Source organism: Anomaloglossus baeobatrachus, chromosome 5, assembly GCF_048569485.1.
Source record: "Anomaloglossus baeobatrachus isolate aAnoBae1 chromosome 5, aAnoBae1.hap1, whole genome shotgun sequence".
In the NCBI taxonomy this organism is placed as follows: domain Eukaryota; kingdom Metazoa; phylum Chordata; class Amphibia; order Anura; family Aromobatidae; genus Anomaloglossus; species Anomaloglossus baeobatrachus.
The window spans coordinates 43086182-43102166 of NC_134357.1; the positions used below are offsets into that span (position 1 = coordinate 43086182).

The 15985-nt window shown below is 44.8% G+C and overlaps 1 protein-coding gene across 1 annotated transcript in view; it reads left to right on the plus strand.

Annotated features, from left to right (window-relative positions):
* Positions 1 to 15985, plus strand: part of DOCK1 (dedicator of cytokinesis 1) — a 523077-nt gene that overhangs the window by 311980 nt on the left and 195112 nt on the right. Inside the window, exons 27-28 of the mRNA XM_075351602.1 lie at positions 4292 to 4393; positions 6530 to 6624. Coding sequence (XP_075207717.1) covers positions 4292 to 4393; positions 6530 to 6624 — 197 coding nt within the window. The remainder of the gene's footprint in view (positions 1 to 4291; positions 4394 to 6529; positions 6625 to 15985) is intronic.

Consider the following 15985-nt stretch of genomic DNA (forward strand, 5'->3'; position numbering starts at 1 on the left):
AATAGTCGGGCAGTGAACTGATAAGTGACCGGCTGCCGAACAGTCGCCTGTCCGTAGTGTGCAGCGATATAACATTATCGATTCGGCCCTTAAAATTAGGATGCCAGATTACCAGATTATTAGATTTTTTAAAATGCAGAATACTGGATGAAAGGTTTTCCATATGTGTCGATATTACACAAATCTTTAAACTCCCTTGATGCAGAACCTCAGAAGTCGGGCAGAGAACTGATAAGTGACCGACTGCCGATCTGTGACCTGTTCGTAATGTGCAGCAATGTAACATTATCGATTTGGTCCCTAAAATTAGGATGCACTGATTTGCCAGATTATCAGATTTTTTGGAAGTACGGAATAGTGGATGAAAGGATTGTCAATATTACACAATCCTAGAAACTCCTTTGATGCAAAAACCCCAAGAGTCGGGCATTAAATTGATAAGTGACCGACTCCCGATCCATCGCCTGTTCGTAATGTGCTGCAATATAATTTTAGAGATTTGGCCATGTAGAATTAGGATGCACCGATTTGCCAGATTATCAGATTTTTTGAAATGCGGAATACTGGATGTTAGGATTGTCGATATTACACAAAACTGGAAACTCCCTTGATGCAGAGCCCCAATAGTTGGGCAATAAACTGATAAGTGACCGACTCCCGATCCGTCGCCTGTCCGTAATGTGCAGCGATATAACATTAGCGACTCTGTCTCTAAAATTAGGATGCACTGATTTGCCAGATTATTAGATTTTTTTTGAAATGCGGAATACTGGCTGATAGGCTTTCCATATCTGTCAATATTACACAAATCTGAAAACTCCCTTGATGCAGCACCCAAATAGTCGGGCAGTGAACTGATCAGTGACCGGCTGCCGATCCGTCGCCGGTGCGTGATGTGCAGCGATACATTACAATCAGTAGTCCTGTAATGTAATCTGTGAGCACCGGAGACCTGTTGCCTGGGATTTTCTCTGTGTGTGGCTTCCGGTCCATTGCTTTCTAGCACAGCTGAACATCACCCCCTTGAATAAGCACTCAGCACCTGCATTGTATTTCTCACGCCGCTGCGGCGAGGTGATAGACACTCGTATATTAACACTGTGTACACGTCTTAAGCAACCGCTGCTTCGGCGTGTAATTCAGATTGATGGGTCAGTGGCGGAAAACGCACGGAAGTTTTGTTAAAATCCCTTAAAATGCCGCTCAGCCCCTGATACGGCGCAATAATAGCTTTGATTCCAATCTAGAATGCGGCGGCCGGGGGAGAGCACTTCACCGTAATGTCCCTTCAAATTCTATGAAAAGCCTGTTAGCAGAAATGGGTTTTTATGCTTCTAGGGACCCAAATTGCATGCATACGGAATGATTTCTGCGCCGGCTTCAGATGTATTTTGCAGTTTTGTCTTAACCTTTCTAACATATTTTGATTGATGATTATAGCAATCAGACATGACTCGAAACACAGGCTAATGCGTTTTTTACCAGGAGTGACTATGGAGAAAAAAAAAAATAATACTGTAAATGTGTTTATTAGACGCCGGCTCTAATGCAGCCACCTCAACGTGCAAAACCCAGCTTTTGTTTGGCTCATGATGAAGATGAATGTTCTTCCTTATCTCCCCCATAAAACACGGATTTGCTATAAATTGCCGATGTCACTGTTCATAATGCTTTTAATAAGTAAACCAATATCTTGGTGTCCACTTGAAATACACTCGGCAGTAAAGGAGCAGGAAACATTAAAGTATCATTTCTTCCTCCAACTTATATATATATATATATATATATATATATATTAATATATTAATATATATATATATATATGTGTATATATATATATATATATATATATATATAATTTTATTTTATTTTTTTTTCATTTATTTTTTTCTTTTAGGATGGTTACATCAAGAGTCTATCGATTTTTTTTTTATTGTATGACATTATATAAATTGGAAGACGAGTCTCGCTGACAAAGTTTCCCGTTGCTTAAAATAGTTCTCCATCTAGGCTGAAAGAAAAAAAAATCTGATTAATAATGCAGCCGGGGATAATGCATGACATGAAACGTAGAGCAAATGAGGTTACCGAAGGCTCGGCAGCACTCGCACTGAGGGTTCTCGGAGCTCGTCAGCAGATTTTTGGAATGGAAAAAGTAAACTTTAAAGGGTTGTTCTCTGTATCCGATCTTCAGGAGCGCACCTCTCCCCTTACTTAAGGGAACCTTGTGCCTCTGAATGATCGTCCCGAGCCGTGCGATCTCCATTTCTGCTGGCTCTGCAGCATCAGAGGAGGAGATGGACAGCTAGGCCAGGCTGGATTAAAGCAGCATTTACAAGCTCTAAAGCAAAGAGCTTGTAAGCACGAGCACTAGGGAATGGGTCAAATTAGGTTTTACCTTTTTCCTCGCCCTTTCCTTAACCATTGACCTGATATTGAAGACCTATTCAAAGTGTTCCCACTAAGCCAGGGGTGAGCAATTACATTATCACGTAATATTGAGCAGAATTGTCTATTGACTAGGGCATATTGTAACATGTATTCTTACCTGTAGCAGCGAGTCAAAACCATCTAATGTACAGCTTTTTAGAATGTTTAGATAAAGTGGGAAATCATACTGCTCCTGCTATTCAGCCCTTGTATTTTGATCAACCGCTCCCAATACAAAATGATACCCACAGCCCCCACGTACAGTATGATGTCCTCACATAGTATTCTGTCACCTCAAACAGGATGATGTCCTCACACAGCTCTCCTACATAGTATGACCTCTCCACAAAGCCTCACTACACAATATTATGTCCCTATAGCTCCCCATGCAGAAGAGACCTCTTACACAATAGTATGTCCCCACACAGCCCCCATACACAGTATTATATCCACACACAGCCACCTACTAAGAATGATGTTCCCACACAGCCTTTTTACAAAATAGTATGTCCACACATAGCCCCCTTACACAATAATATGTCCCCATACAGCCCCCTTATACAGTATTACATTTCCAATACACGATAGTACGTCTCCTTACGCAGTAGTATGCCCCAACACAGCCCCATTATACAATATTAGATCCACCCCCCCCCTTACACAATAGTATCCTCCCACATAGCCCCATTATACAGTATTAGATCCACACACCCCCCTTACACAATAGTATCCTCCCACACAGCCCCATTATACAGTATAAGATCCGCACAGCACCCTTGCACAATAGTATACTCCACATAGCCCCCTTACACAATGGTATGCCCCCACACAGCCCCCTTATGCAATAGTATGCCCCCACACAACTCCATTATACAATATTAGATCCACACACAGCCCCCTTGCACAGTAGTATGGCCGCATACAGCCCCCTTACACAATAGTATACCCCCACACAATAGTATGGCCTCACACAGCCCCCTTACACAATAGTATGGCCCCACACAGCCTCTTACACAATAGCATGGCCTCACGTAGCCCTCTTCCACAATAGTATGGCCCCACACAGACCCTTTACACAATAGTATGGCCCCACACAGACCCTTTACACAATAGTATGGCCACACATAGCCCCCTTACACAATAGTATGGCCACACATAGCCCCCTTCCACAATAGTATGGCCCCACTCAGCCCCCTTCCACAATAGTATGGCCCCACACAGCCCCATTACACAATTGTATGGCCCCACACAGCCCCTTACACAATAGCATGGCCTCACATAGCCCCCTTCCACAATAGTATGGCCCCACACAGCCCCTTACACAATAGTATGGCCACACATAGCCCCCTTACACAATAGTATGGCCACACATAGCCCCCTTACACAATAGTATGGCCCCACACAGCCCCCCCAGTTTTAGATCCACACCCACTCACCCATGCAGAATGATCCTCCCACACAGCCCTTTTCCAGTTTTATGTCAACATTTCTCTTGCAGAATGATGTAAAAAAACAAAAAAAAAACAAAACAAAAACCTACTCATCCTGAGGATGCAATAGCAGTGAAAGTGAAGTGGATGGCGGCCTTGTGGTGCAGGACACCACTGCATAAAGTCCGTGGGCTACATCCAAACAGCCAAAGGGCCGCATGTGGCCAGCAAGTCGCAATTTGCCCAGGACTGGTCTAACCTGTGCAATCTGAGAAGGAAACCATTAACGCAGTATACTAATAGTGATGCCAGGTAGCGGATAACTATATATAATTAGATAGATTATATCATTTTTTTTTCTATGTATTTCAGTTTTTTTATATAAAAGTATAAATGGAACGTATAACTTTTTATTTGGTTTCTTCTTCTAGGGAAATTTTGTTGCCTCCATGACGGCCATATTAAGGCAAATGGAAGATTACCACTATGGCCACCTTATTAAGACCTTTGGGAAGATGAGGACTGATGTTGTGGTGAGTTGTTTTTTGTTTTTTTTTGTTCCTTAGGTCATGTTACAAAGTAATTTTAAATGATTTCATGAAAATGTATACATTGTGGAACTTGTGCATTTTATGTTTTACCTATATGGAAAGTCATGGAAAAAATGCATGTAAAACAATGTAAAAACGCAATTGCCAAGACTGGGCTGTTTACCCCCGTGGTTCTGACCATGCACATTTTTTTTTCCATACACATATTAAGAGGTGATTTATATTTTTTTCTTGTTTGAATACTGAAATAATTTTTGCAACTTTTTGTGGTACTTAATTTTATGTTTTTTATCATATTTTTTTCTTGCTGATATCTGGAGATATTAGTGAAAAAGTAAAATTGTTTTGTTTTTTTTTACTTTATTACCACAATGGACCACTGAAACACCTTTTATACATTTAAATCCTTACTTGGATATAACGCATACATGCTTTGTTGATTTTTTTTATTTGTATTTTACATGTACATGGCCTGGAACAGCAATTGTGTGTATTGGTAGTGGCTTTTTTCCATTTATTAATTTTTGTATTGTTGTATATTTTTTTTTATTTGTTTCACATAATTTGTCCCCTCTAATGTTATAAAAGATTGTTTTGTTTTTTTGTTTTGTTTTTTTTACCTGACTTCCATTTTCCACTGTAACTAGTGTTGGTCTATTAGCCCCAGTTATAGGGGAAAACTCAGCCTTCTGGCTACATAGCAGAGCTTACTGCGTCTTCTGCGACCCAGCAGCTCCTGATCCCTCTCTAGCAATCATAAGACCACTACTGGGTCCAGAGGAGGAAGCACTGTCGGCACTTAGGAAATGCTGGGTGTCCAGTGCTTGTTTATCGCTGGGTGTCCAGCGCTTGTTTATCGCTGGGTGTCCAGCGCTTGTTTATCGCTGGGTGTCCAGCGCTTGTTCATCGCTGGGTGTCCAGCGCTTGTTTATCGCTGGGTGTCCAGCGCTTGTTTATCGCTGGGTGTCCAGCGCTTGTTTATCGCTGGGTGTCCAGCGCTTGTTTATCGCTGGGTGTCCAGCGCTTGTTTATCGCTGGGTGTCCAGGGCTTGTTTATCGCTGGGTGTCCAGCGCCTTGTTTATCGCTGGGTGTCTAGCGCTTGTTTATCGCTGGGTGTCCAGCGCTTGTTTATCGCTGGGTGTCCAGCGCTTGTTTATCGCTGGGTGTCCAGCGCTTGTTTATCGCTGGGTGTCCAGCGCTTGTTTATCGCTGGGTGTCCAGCGCTTGTTTATCGCTGGGTGTCCAGCGCTTGTTTATCGCTGGGTGTCCAGCGCTTGTTTATCGCTGGGTGTCCAGCGCTTGTTTATCGCTGGGTGTCCAGCGCTTGTTTATCGCTGGGTGTCCAGCGCTTGTTTATCGCTGGGTGTCCAGCGCTTGTTTATCGCTGGGTGTCCAGCGCCTTGTTTATCGCTGGGTGTCCAGCGCCTTGTTTATCGCTGGGTGTCCAGCGATTGGGAAGTGTAGCGCTGTGTTTATAGTAATCTGTCTTCTTTATGGGGAGTCTGGCTGTGTCTGACAGCCACTTCCCTTCTCTTGCTTTATGGTACAGTGATGATTTAGAATGTCACAGCAGAATAGGACACAGTCCGCTTGGACGTTTATCATCTATGGTGTCCAGAAGTATTCAAGCATTATCTAAAGAAACACACTAAGATCTGTAGTTAAAAAAAAAAAAAGCTTAAAAAAATGCAATAAACGTTTATTGTGTATTTATCTGTGAACTCCTGCAAAAAAAACATTGCAGAAAAAATTTCTGCATTTGGCTTTTTGAGGGACTTCTAAGTTTCTGCTTTTTTTTTATTACCGCGTTGACAAATGGGGAAATCATTGCCTTTCACTACCCAGGCTGACAACTTTCATTCCTTGCTGATACCATATTGTGGCTGACCCCTGCAGCCTGCACTCATTGTTTGCACTGCATGACCCAATCCTCATACTGAGCTGTTATCACCACCAGTGTGATCGCTGCTGCAGACCTGTAGCGTTACATGGGGGAGGGCGGGGGGCGGCATACTTATACACTTTAATCATGAACCCGCCGGGTCCACAATCTTGCTCTGGCACATATGGTGCAGCTCTCATTTTGCCTTTTTTTTTTTTTTTACCTTTTCCTTTAGGACTTTCTTATGGAAACCTTTATCATGTTTAAGAATCTCATCGGGAAGAACGTGTACCCCTCGGACTGGGTTATAATGAACATGATGCAAAACAAGTGAGTGCAGACCCCAATAACACTAAGAGGAAATCCACCCATCACCGAGCCTTACAACCGCCATCCATGTATAACATGTCTATAGGGAATACCGGAGAAGCTTTATGTTATAAATATTAAACCCTGCACAATGATTGTCACTGTTCGCTATTCTTTCTTTCTAGATCACTGCTTGCTGTCAGGGAATGGAAATACTCCGACCATATTTATTGGCCGCACACGTGTCCTTACAACGTGCACTGTATGAGTGCCGTTTGTTGTGTCCGCCATAGCCTATTATTTTCCGCCATTGAATCTAAATGATTGCTTCCATCTACTGACAGCAAGCAGAATTCATAAAATGTAATAGATTCCATCATACCAGAAATTAGAGCAGGTATTTTGAAGGTATTATAGATGGTTAATCCTTACTTTTTGGCACTTGAGTCTTCTTCCCAGTGTGTGTTTTTTTTTGTTTTATTTATTTTTTTTTTTTGCTCATCTTCATATTTTGTTTGTAACCGGAGAACAATTTCCGCCCACCTGTCACAGGGAAGTACAGCTGCTTGCTTTCCTGTTCCAGCATATAACCCCTAATGAGTTTCGTAGTTTAGCCTTCCTGGCCGATGGCTTTAACTATATAGCAGGTACATCCTGAGAACAAACAAGGACGATATTCTTCGATTTACTCTTTTGAGAATAGAATTTTACTTTTTCGGGTCAGTAAAAGCTCAATTAGGTGTATGTATGCTGTAAAAATCACTGAAGGAAGGTTTACGGGAGGGAGACTATATTGCACAATGCTGTGCGGGGAGGTTTGCAACGGGAACCTAGGCGGGAGCCTCTGCGGCACGACAATGAGTGGACAGCCTGTGCAGCAAATCCCGAGGCAAGGGAGCTTGTTTGGAGGCAGGGCCTGGAGTAAGGGAGCCTGTTTGGCGGCAGGGCCCGGAGTAAGGGAGCTTGTTTGGAGGCAGGGCCTGGAGTAAGGGAGCCTGTTTGGCGGCGGGGCCCGGAGTAAGGGAGCCTGTTTGGCGGCGGGGCCTGCAGTAAGGGAGCCTGTTTGGCGGCGGGGCCCGGAGTAAGGGACCCTGTTTGGCGGCAGGGCCCGGAGTAAGGGAGCCTGTTTGGCGGCAGGGCTTGGATTAAGGGAGCCTGTTTGGCGGCAGGGCCCGGAGTAAGGGAGCCTGTTTGGCGGCAGGGCCTGGATTAAGGGAGCCTGTTTGGCGGCAGGGCCCGGAGTAAGGGAGCCTGTTTGGCGGCAGGGCCTGGATTAAGGGAGCCTGTTTGGCGGCAGGGCCTGGATTAAGGGAGCCTGTTTGGCGGCAGGGCCCGGAGGAAGGGAGCCTGTTTGGCGGCAGGGCCTGGAGTAAGGGAGCCTGTTTGGCAGCAGGGCCCGGAGTAAGGGAGCCTGTTTGGCAGCAGGGCCTGGAGTAAGGAATTGTCACAGACTCTAAAGGCTTCTAATTTAAAAAAATATATTTATTACAAAAAGTGACATAATACAAAACACTTTATTATTAAAATTGTGAATATAACTCCCACCTTCAATAGATACGCCAAAAAACACACAAATAGTACCACTCTACAATTATCCTGGCATCTAATCAGATATCTGTATTATATTATTTCACAATTGTGTTTATAATATAGGGAGCCTGACCTATCAAATTGACTCCTATTCGTCCATGGTCAACAGTCAACGGTCCAGGTCTTAGAAAAAAAAAATGTATCCCTGTGTCTCAGGATCCAATTAGGGTACCTTTAAGTAACGGCGCTTTCACACTTGGGTTCATCGCAAGTCACCGCTATGGAAAATAGCGCAGTCCGTTAATGGACTGCGCTATTCTCCATAGACTTTTATTGCATACGCACTGTGATGCAAGTGTCTGCGTTGCATTCGCTGGCCGACGCGGAGTCGTTATTTTGATGCAGTGTCGGGCGGAGGGAACGCAGCATGTAACGTTTTTGGTGCCGTTAAAACCACGCATTTTGGCAGATTACATTGGAATCCGCCAAGGTGTCAAATGATTGTCTATGGTGGCGGATTTCGCCACAATGCGCTAAGCGGCGGAATCCACTGATGGATTCCGTCACGTTCTTTTGAGCATGCTCAGCATGTCCAGCAGAACAATCTAAATTGTTTAAAATCACTCCTGGTCTCTCAATCTCTCTCGGTCGGTCTCTCCCTCTCACCCCCTCTCTCATACTCACCGATCACCGGTGCGGTGCTGCACAGCTGTCACACTGCTCTGGCGGCTTCTCCTGCTTTTGAAAATGCTGGCCGCTCATTATTCCATCTTGTATTCACTGCTTCCCCCGCCCACCGGCACCTATGATTGGTTGCAGTCAGATGTGCACCCCCCCAGCTGAGTGACAGCTGTCTCACTGCAACAAATCACAGCCAACGGTGGGCGGGTCTATATTGTGCGGTACAATAAATAAATAATTTAAAAAAAAAACTGGTGTGCGGTCCCCCCAATTTTGATACCAGCCAAGATAAAGCCACACGGCTGAAGGCTGGTATTCTCAGGATGGGGAACCGTACGTTATGGGGAGCCCCCTAGTTTAAAAATAACAGCCAGCAGCCTCCCGGAATTGCCGCATCCATTAGATGCGACAGTCCCGGGACTCTACCCGCCTCATCCCGAATTGCCCTGGTGCAGTGGCAATCGGGGTAATAAGGAGTTAATGGCAGCCCATAGCTGCCACTAAGTCCTAGGTTAATCATGGCAGGCGACTGAGACACCCCCCATGATTAATCTGTAGTGAAAGTAAATAATCACATACACGCAAAAAATCCTTTATTTGAAATAAAAGACGAAAAAAACCCACCCTCTTTCACCACTTTATTAAAATCCCCAAATACCCCTCCAGGTCCGACGTAATCCACAGAGGTCCGTTAGCAACCCTAAAAAAAGACGGATGCGTCGTTTCGACACAGCAACGGACCTGACTGATGAGACACAAATGGGAAAGCACCCTAACAATTCAATAGGTATACCATGTATTTCGGTTGCAATTTTGCTAACCTATGCACCTACTTGACCCTGGAGTAAGAAAGCCTGTTTGGCGGCAGGACCTGGAGTAAGGGAGCCTATTTGGCGGGAGGGCCTGGAGTAAGGGAGCCTGTTCAGCAGTGGAGAACTGGAGTAAGGGAGCATGTTTGGGGCCTGAAATAATGGAGCCTGTTCCGCGGTTGGCCTGGAGTAATGGAGCCTATTCGGCGGCAGGGCCTGGAGTAAGAAAACATGTTTTGGGGCCTGAAATAAGGGAACCTGTTTGGTGGCAGGGCCTGGAATATGGGAGCTTTTTCGGCAGCGAGGTGTTGAGTAAGGGGACATGATTTGGGGCCTTAAATAAGGGAGCCTGTTTGGCAGCAGGGCCTGGAGTAAGGGAGCCTTTTCGGTGGCGGTACCTGAAATAAGGGAGCCTGTTGGCAGTGGGACCTGAAGTAAGGGAACGTGTTTTGTGTCCTGAAGTAAGGGAACCTGTTCGGCAATATGGGCCTGGAGTAAGGGAGCATGTTTAGCGACCTTCTTCGGCAGGCCCCTGGGCCCAAAAGCCACATGCCTCCTTAGCACAGAGCTGCACATCCTTTGTGCACTGCTGTTCCGACAGGCGCTATAATAAGTGATTCACCCATTGAATGATAACATATTCCCCCTTTAAATCTTGTCTGACCCCATTACAAATCCACAGGGTCTGTAAACTGATGATCCCATGCATGGTTTGTGATCAGTGCAAATTTAGCTGTATTTGTCCATAGTGAGAATAGCTCTGCTCGGCGCCCCGGCACGGTTATATGTATTCACATGTGGAAAATGACTGCACACAACTGGCTGATTCTACATGCACTGGTTGACAATAAGATTTATGGTGGCTTTTCTGCACCAGTAAACACCTTTTATAGGATTGGGTTTTTTTTCTATGCACCGAGCATTATTAAGTGGTCCTCTTCTCAGTAGCACATCAGCACAGAGAAGGGATGCATCAGAAGAATAATGTCCGGATAAGCAGTTTGTGGGTTTTTTTTAACAGATTTCATATTTTATTATGTTAATTTTAAGGGGGGGGGGATGTATTTATTCCTCCAAACTGTGCACATAACTATACACCGTCACCCCCTCCCCCCGTTTTGTTTGATGTTTTATTTATTCCGCTTCCCAATTAAAATTGTACATCGTTGCCAAGACCTTAATTGCACCGCTCTCCAGAATGTAATATAGGTTAGGATTTAGCTACTGTGCTGCAAGATACATAACCTTGATGTCTCCTGCACCATTCTATCTGTGCCAAGGTGATATATGCATTGCTGAAGGACGCTGCATACATTACCCAAGGCACAGAGATAGGTAGATACATATATATGTGCGCTTGGGTGTCAGTCATGCCGTGCAGTTCAAAATAATGAAGGCACAACAAGTTATCATTGAGAATCAGTAATTTGGTTATTCTTTTTCCTCTATAATGATCCTTAGCGGATGTGAATATAATAGAATATAGTGGATTGTCTGCAGGCAATAGATTGGATAATGTAAGAGAAACTGGTGGTTTAGTTGCCAGAATAAACCCTCTGTTTGCAGACCGAGCACTTTGTCATATCTTGATTGACAGCCCTCAAGCGAGTGTTGCGTGAACTCCATGAGTGGCTCTGCACCTCCACACCGACACTGCAGGAGCCCAGCCATGCTTAATATCAATGTGCGCTCTCATCTCTGGCTCCTGTATACCTATACACTGTGTGCAGAATTATTAGGCAAATGAGTATTTTGATCACATGATACTTTCTATACATGTCGTCCTACTCCAAGCTGTATAGGCTTGAGACAACTACCTATTAAGTAAATCAGGTGATGTGCCTCTCTGTAATGAGGAGGGGTGCGGTGTAATGACATCAACACCCTATATAAGGTGTGCTTACTTATTAGGCAACTTCCTTTCCTTTGGCAAAATGGGTCAGAAGAGAGATATGACGGGCTCTGAAAAGTCTAAAATTGTGAGATGTCTTGCAGAGGGATGCAGCAGTCTTGAAATTGCCAAACGTTTGAAGCGTGATTACCGAACAATCAAGCGTTTCATGGCAAATAGCCAACAGGGTCGCAAGAAGCATGTGGGGCAAAAAAGGCGCAAAATAACTGCCCATGAATTGAGGAAAATCAAGCGTGAAGCTGCCAAGATGCCATTTGCCACCAGTTTGTCCATATTTCAGAGCTGCAACGTTACTGGAGTATCAAAAAGCACAAGGTGTGCCATACTCAGGGACATGGCCAAGGTAAGGAAGGCTGAAAAACCACCACCTTTGAACACGAAACATAAGATAAAATGTCAAGACTGGGCCAAGAAATATCTTAAGACTGATTTTTCAAAGGTTTTATGGACTGATGAAATGAGACTGACTCTTGATGGGGCAGATGGATGGGCCAGAGGCTGGATCAGTAAAGGGCAGAGAGCTCCACTCCGACTCAGACACCAGCAAAGTGGAGGTGGGGACTAGTATGGGCTGGTTTCATCAAAGATCAACTTGTGGGACCTTTTCGGGTTGAGGATGGAGCGAAGCCCAACTCCCAGACCTACTGCCAGTTTCTGGAAGACAACTTCTTCAAGCAGTGGTACAGGAAGAAGTCGGTATCATTCAAGAAAAACATGATTTTCATGCAGGACAATGCAACATCACATGCATCCAACTACTCCACAGCATGGCTGGCCAGTAAAGATCTAAAAGATGAAAAAATAATGACATGGCCCCCTTGTTCACCTGATCTGAACCCCATAGAGAACCTGTGGTCCCTCATAAAATGTAAGATCTACAGGGAGGGAAATCAGTACACCTCTTGGAACAGTGTCTGGAGGCTGTGGTGGCTGCTGCATGCAATGTGGATCATAAACAGATCAAGCAACTGACAGAATCTATGGATGGTAGGCTGTTGAGGGTCATCATATAGAAGGGTGGCTATATTGGTCACTAATTTTTTGGGGTTTTGTTTTTGCATGTCAGAAATATTTATTTCTAAATTTTGTGCAGTTATATTGGTTTACCTGGTGAAAATAAACAAGTGAGATGGGAATATATTTGTTTTTTATTAAGTTGCCTAATAATTCTGCACAGTAATAGTTACCAGCACAAACAGATATCCTCCTAAGATAGCCAAATCTAAAAAAAAAAACACTACAACTTCCAAAATATTAAGCTTTGATATTTGAGTCTTTTGGGTTGATTGAGAACATAGTTGTTGATCAATAATAAAAAAAAAATCCTCTAAAATACAACTTGCCTAATAATTCTGCACACACTGTAGTACTGAGCCACAGCCGCAGACAGGAGCCAGCGATTAGTGCTCACCGACACTGCAGTAGCCCAGCCGTGCTTGGTATGAATGTGCGCTCTCATCTCTGTCTGCTGTCTGCAGTATAGTCCTGAGCAGCGGCTGCAGACAGGAGCCAGCGATCAGAGCACATGGACCCTGCAGTTTCCGAGTCATGGACCAATCAAAAGCATCAGTGTGTGCTCTCCTCACTGGCTCCTGTCTGCAGCTGCAGCTCCATGCTGTGCCGCATACACTGTGTGGCTGAGTTCCAGCTGTGTCAGTGTGCACTTTAATTCCACTAAAATCTATACTACAGGTAGGATTTTTATATACTGGAAAAGTCCACTATATAATTCTGTAAGTGGCTTAGTTAGTGATTTGGGGGTTGACAGACTCCTCCTTTTTAGAGTTGTATACACTTTTAGCACAGATTTGGCTTCCTTTGCCTCCTAAATGCAAAGTTGAGCAACTTTCTAAGTAGTTTTCAGCAAAAATGTAGTACCATTTTGCTGCTGCTATGTATCTGCAAGTTCTTTTATCTAGCTAAGTACTCTGCAGTAAAAAAAAAAACATACAAGTTGGTCAGATCTCCTGCTGCTAACTTCTTTCTGTTCTCTCCTTTCTCCTCTTTGTGTTAGAGATAACATGATGGAAGAATTTGTTCACAGATTAGCAGTGGATTGAGGGGAAAATATATAGTAAGCAGACAAAAACAGGGCATAGACAAGAAGCAAAACACATGAAGAAGACATAAGTGCAGCATAGAAGCTGTGCTGAACTATGAATAATGAAGAGAATAGCACCCTGCAAACAAATGGACCTCACATCCAGCCTGTATTACTGGGAGACACAGAGCTCACATCCAGCCTATATTACTGGGAACGATATACATAGCTCACATCCAGTTTAAAATACTGGGAGTGACACACAAAGCTCCTATCCAGTCTATATTACTGGGATAGACACAGCTCACATTATTATTATTATTATTATTATTTATTATTATAGCGCCATTTATTCCATGGCGCTTTACAAGTGAGAGAGGGTATACGCACAACAATCATTAACAGTACAAGACAGACTGGTATAGGAGGAGAGAGGACCCTGCCCGCGAGGGCTCACAGTCTACAGTGAATGGGTGATGGTACAATAGGTGAGGACAGAGCTGGTTGCGCAGTGGTCTACTGGACTGAGGGCTATTGTAGGTTGTAGGCTTGTTGGAAGAGGTGGGTCTTGAGGTTCATCTTGAAGCTTTCCACGGTAGTAGAGAGTCTGATGTACTGAGGTAGAGCGTTCCAGAGTATGGGGGGTGCACGGGAGAAATCTTGTACGCGATTGTGGGAAGAGGAGATAAGAGAGGAGCAGAGAAGGAGATCTTGTGAGGATCTGAGGTTGCGTGCAGGTAGGTACCGGGAGACTAGGTCACAGATGTAGGGAGGAGACAGGTTGTGGATGGCTTTGTATGTCATGGTTAATGTTTTGAACTGGAGTCGTTGGGCGATGGGAAGCCAGTGAAGGGATTGGCAGAGTGGCGAGGCTGGGGAGTAGCGAGGGGAGAGGTGGATTAAGCGGGCCGCAGAGTTTAGGATAGATTGGAGGGGTGCAAGAGTGTTGGAAGGGAGGCCAGAAAGCAGGAGGTTGCAGTAGTCGAGGCGGGAGATGATGAGGGCATGCACTAATCTTTTTGCAGATTCTTGGTTAAGGAAAGCACGGATCCGGGAGATATTTTTGAGTTGTAATCGGCATGAGTTGAAGAGGGCTTGAATGTGTGGCTTGAAGGATAGAGCAGAGTCGAGGGTTACTCCAAGGCAACGAGCTTGTGAGACTGGGGTGAGTGAGCAACCATCAAGTTTGATGGAAAGGCTTGTTGGAGGAGATGAGTGAGGAGGAGGAAAGACAATGAACTCTGTTTTGTCCATGTTAAGTTTTAGGAATCGTGCAGAGAAGAAGGATGAAATAGCAGACAGACATTGTGGAATTTTGGTTAGTAGAGAGGTAATGTCAGGTCCAGAGAGGTAGATCTGTGTGTCATCGGCATAGAGATGATACTGGAAGCCGTGGGACTCTTATGAGCTGTCCCAGGCCGAAGGTGTAGATGGAGAACAGCAGGGGTCCAAGAACTGAGCCTTGGGGGACACCGACAGATAGGGGGCGAGATGAGGAAGTGGTGTGAGAATGGGAGACGCTGAAAGTTCGGTCGGTTAGGTATGAGGAGATCCAAGATAGGGCCAAGTCTGTGATGCCCAGAGATGAGAGAATCTGTAGTAGGAGGGAATGGTCTACTGTGTCGAAGGCAGAGGACAGGTCCAGGAGGAGGAGGATAGAGTAGTGTCGCGTGGCTTTGGCGGTTAGTAGATCATTGGTGACTTTGGTTAGGGCAGTTTCGGTAGAATGATGTGGTCGGAAGCCAGATTGAAGCCGGTCAAAGAGGGAGCAGGAGGAGAGGTATGAGGACAATTCAAGATGGACATGCTGTTCCAGTACTTTTGAGGCATAGGGGAGAAGGGATATGGGGCGATAGTTTGACACAGAGGATGGGTCAAGGGAGGGGTTTTTGAGGATGGGTGTAATAGAGGCATGTTTAAAGCATGAAGGGAATACACCAGTTGTTAGTGATAGGTTGAAGAGATGGGTTAGGGCTGGGATGAGGACTGCGGTGATGTTGGGGATGAGGTGCGATGGGAGCGAGTCCAGTGCACAGGTGGTTAGATGTGATCTTGAGAGTAGAGTGGAGAGATTGTTTTCTGTCATGGTGGAGAAGCTGGATTTGGAGGAAGAGGGATGAGTAGCTATGATGAGGGGCTGTGGTGATTGTGGGCCAAAGCTTGCTCTGATGTTGTCAATCTTCCGCTTGAAGAAAGAGGCAAAGTCTTCAGCTGAGATGAGAGGAGAGGGAGGTGGTGCCGGGGGACGGAGGAGAGAATTGAAAGTGTTGAATAGCTGTTTAGGGTTGTGAGAGAGAGAAGATATGAGGGATGAGAAGTAGGTTTGTTTTGCAACAGTGAGTGTGGACTTGAAAGTGGTGAGGGACTCTTTATATGCAATGAAGTGCTCAGTGGAATGAGACCACTTCC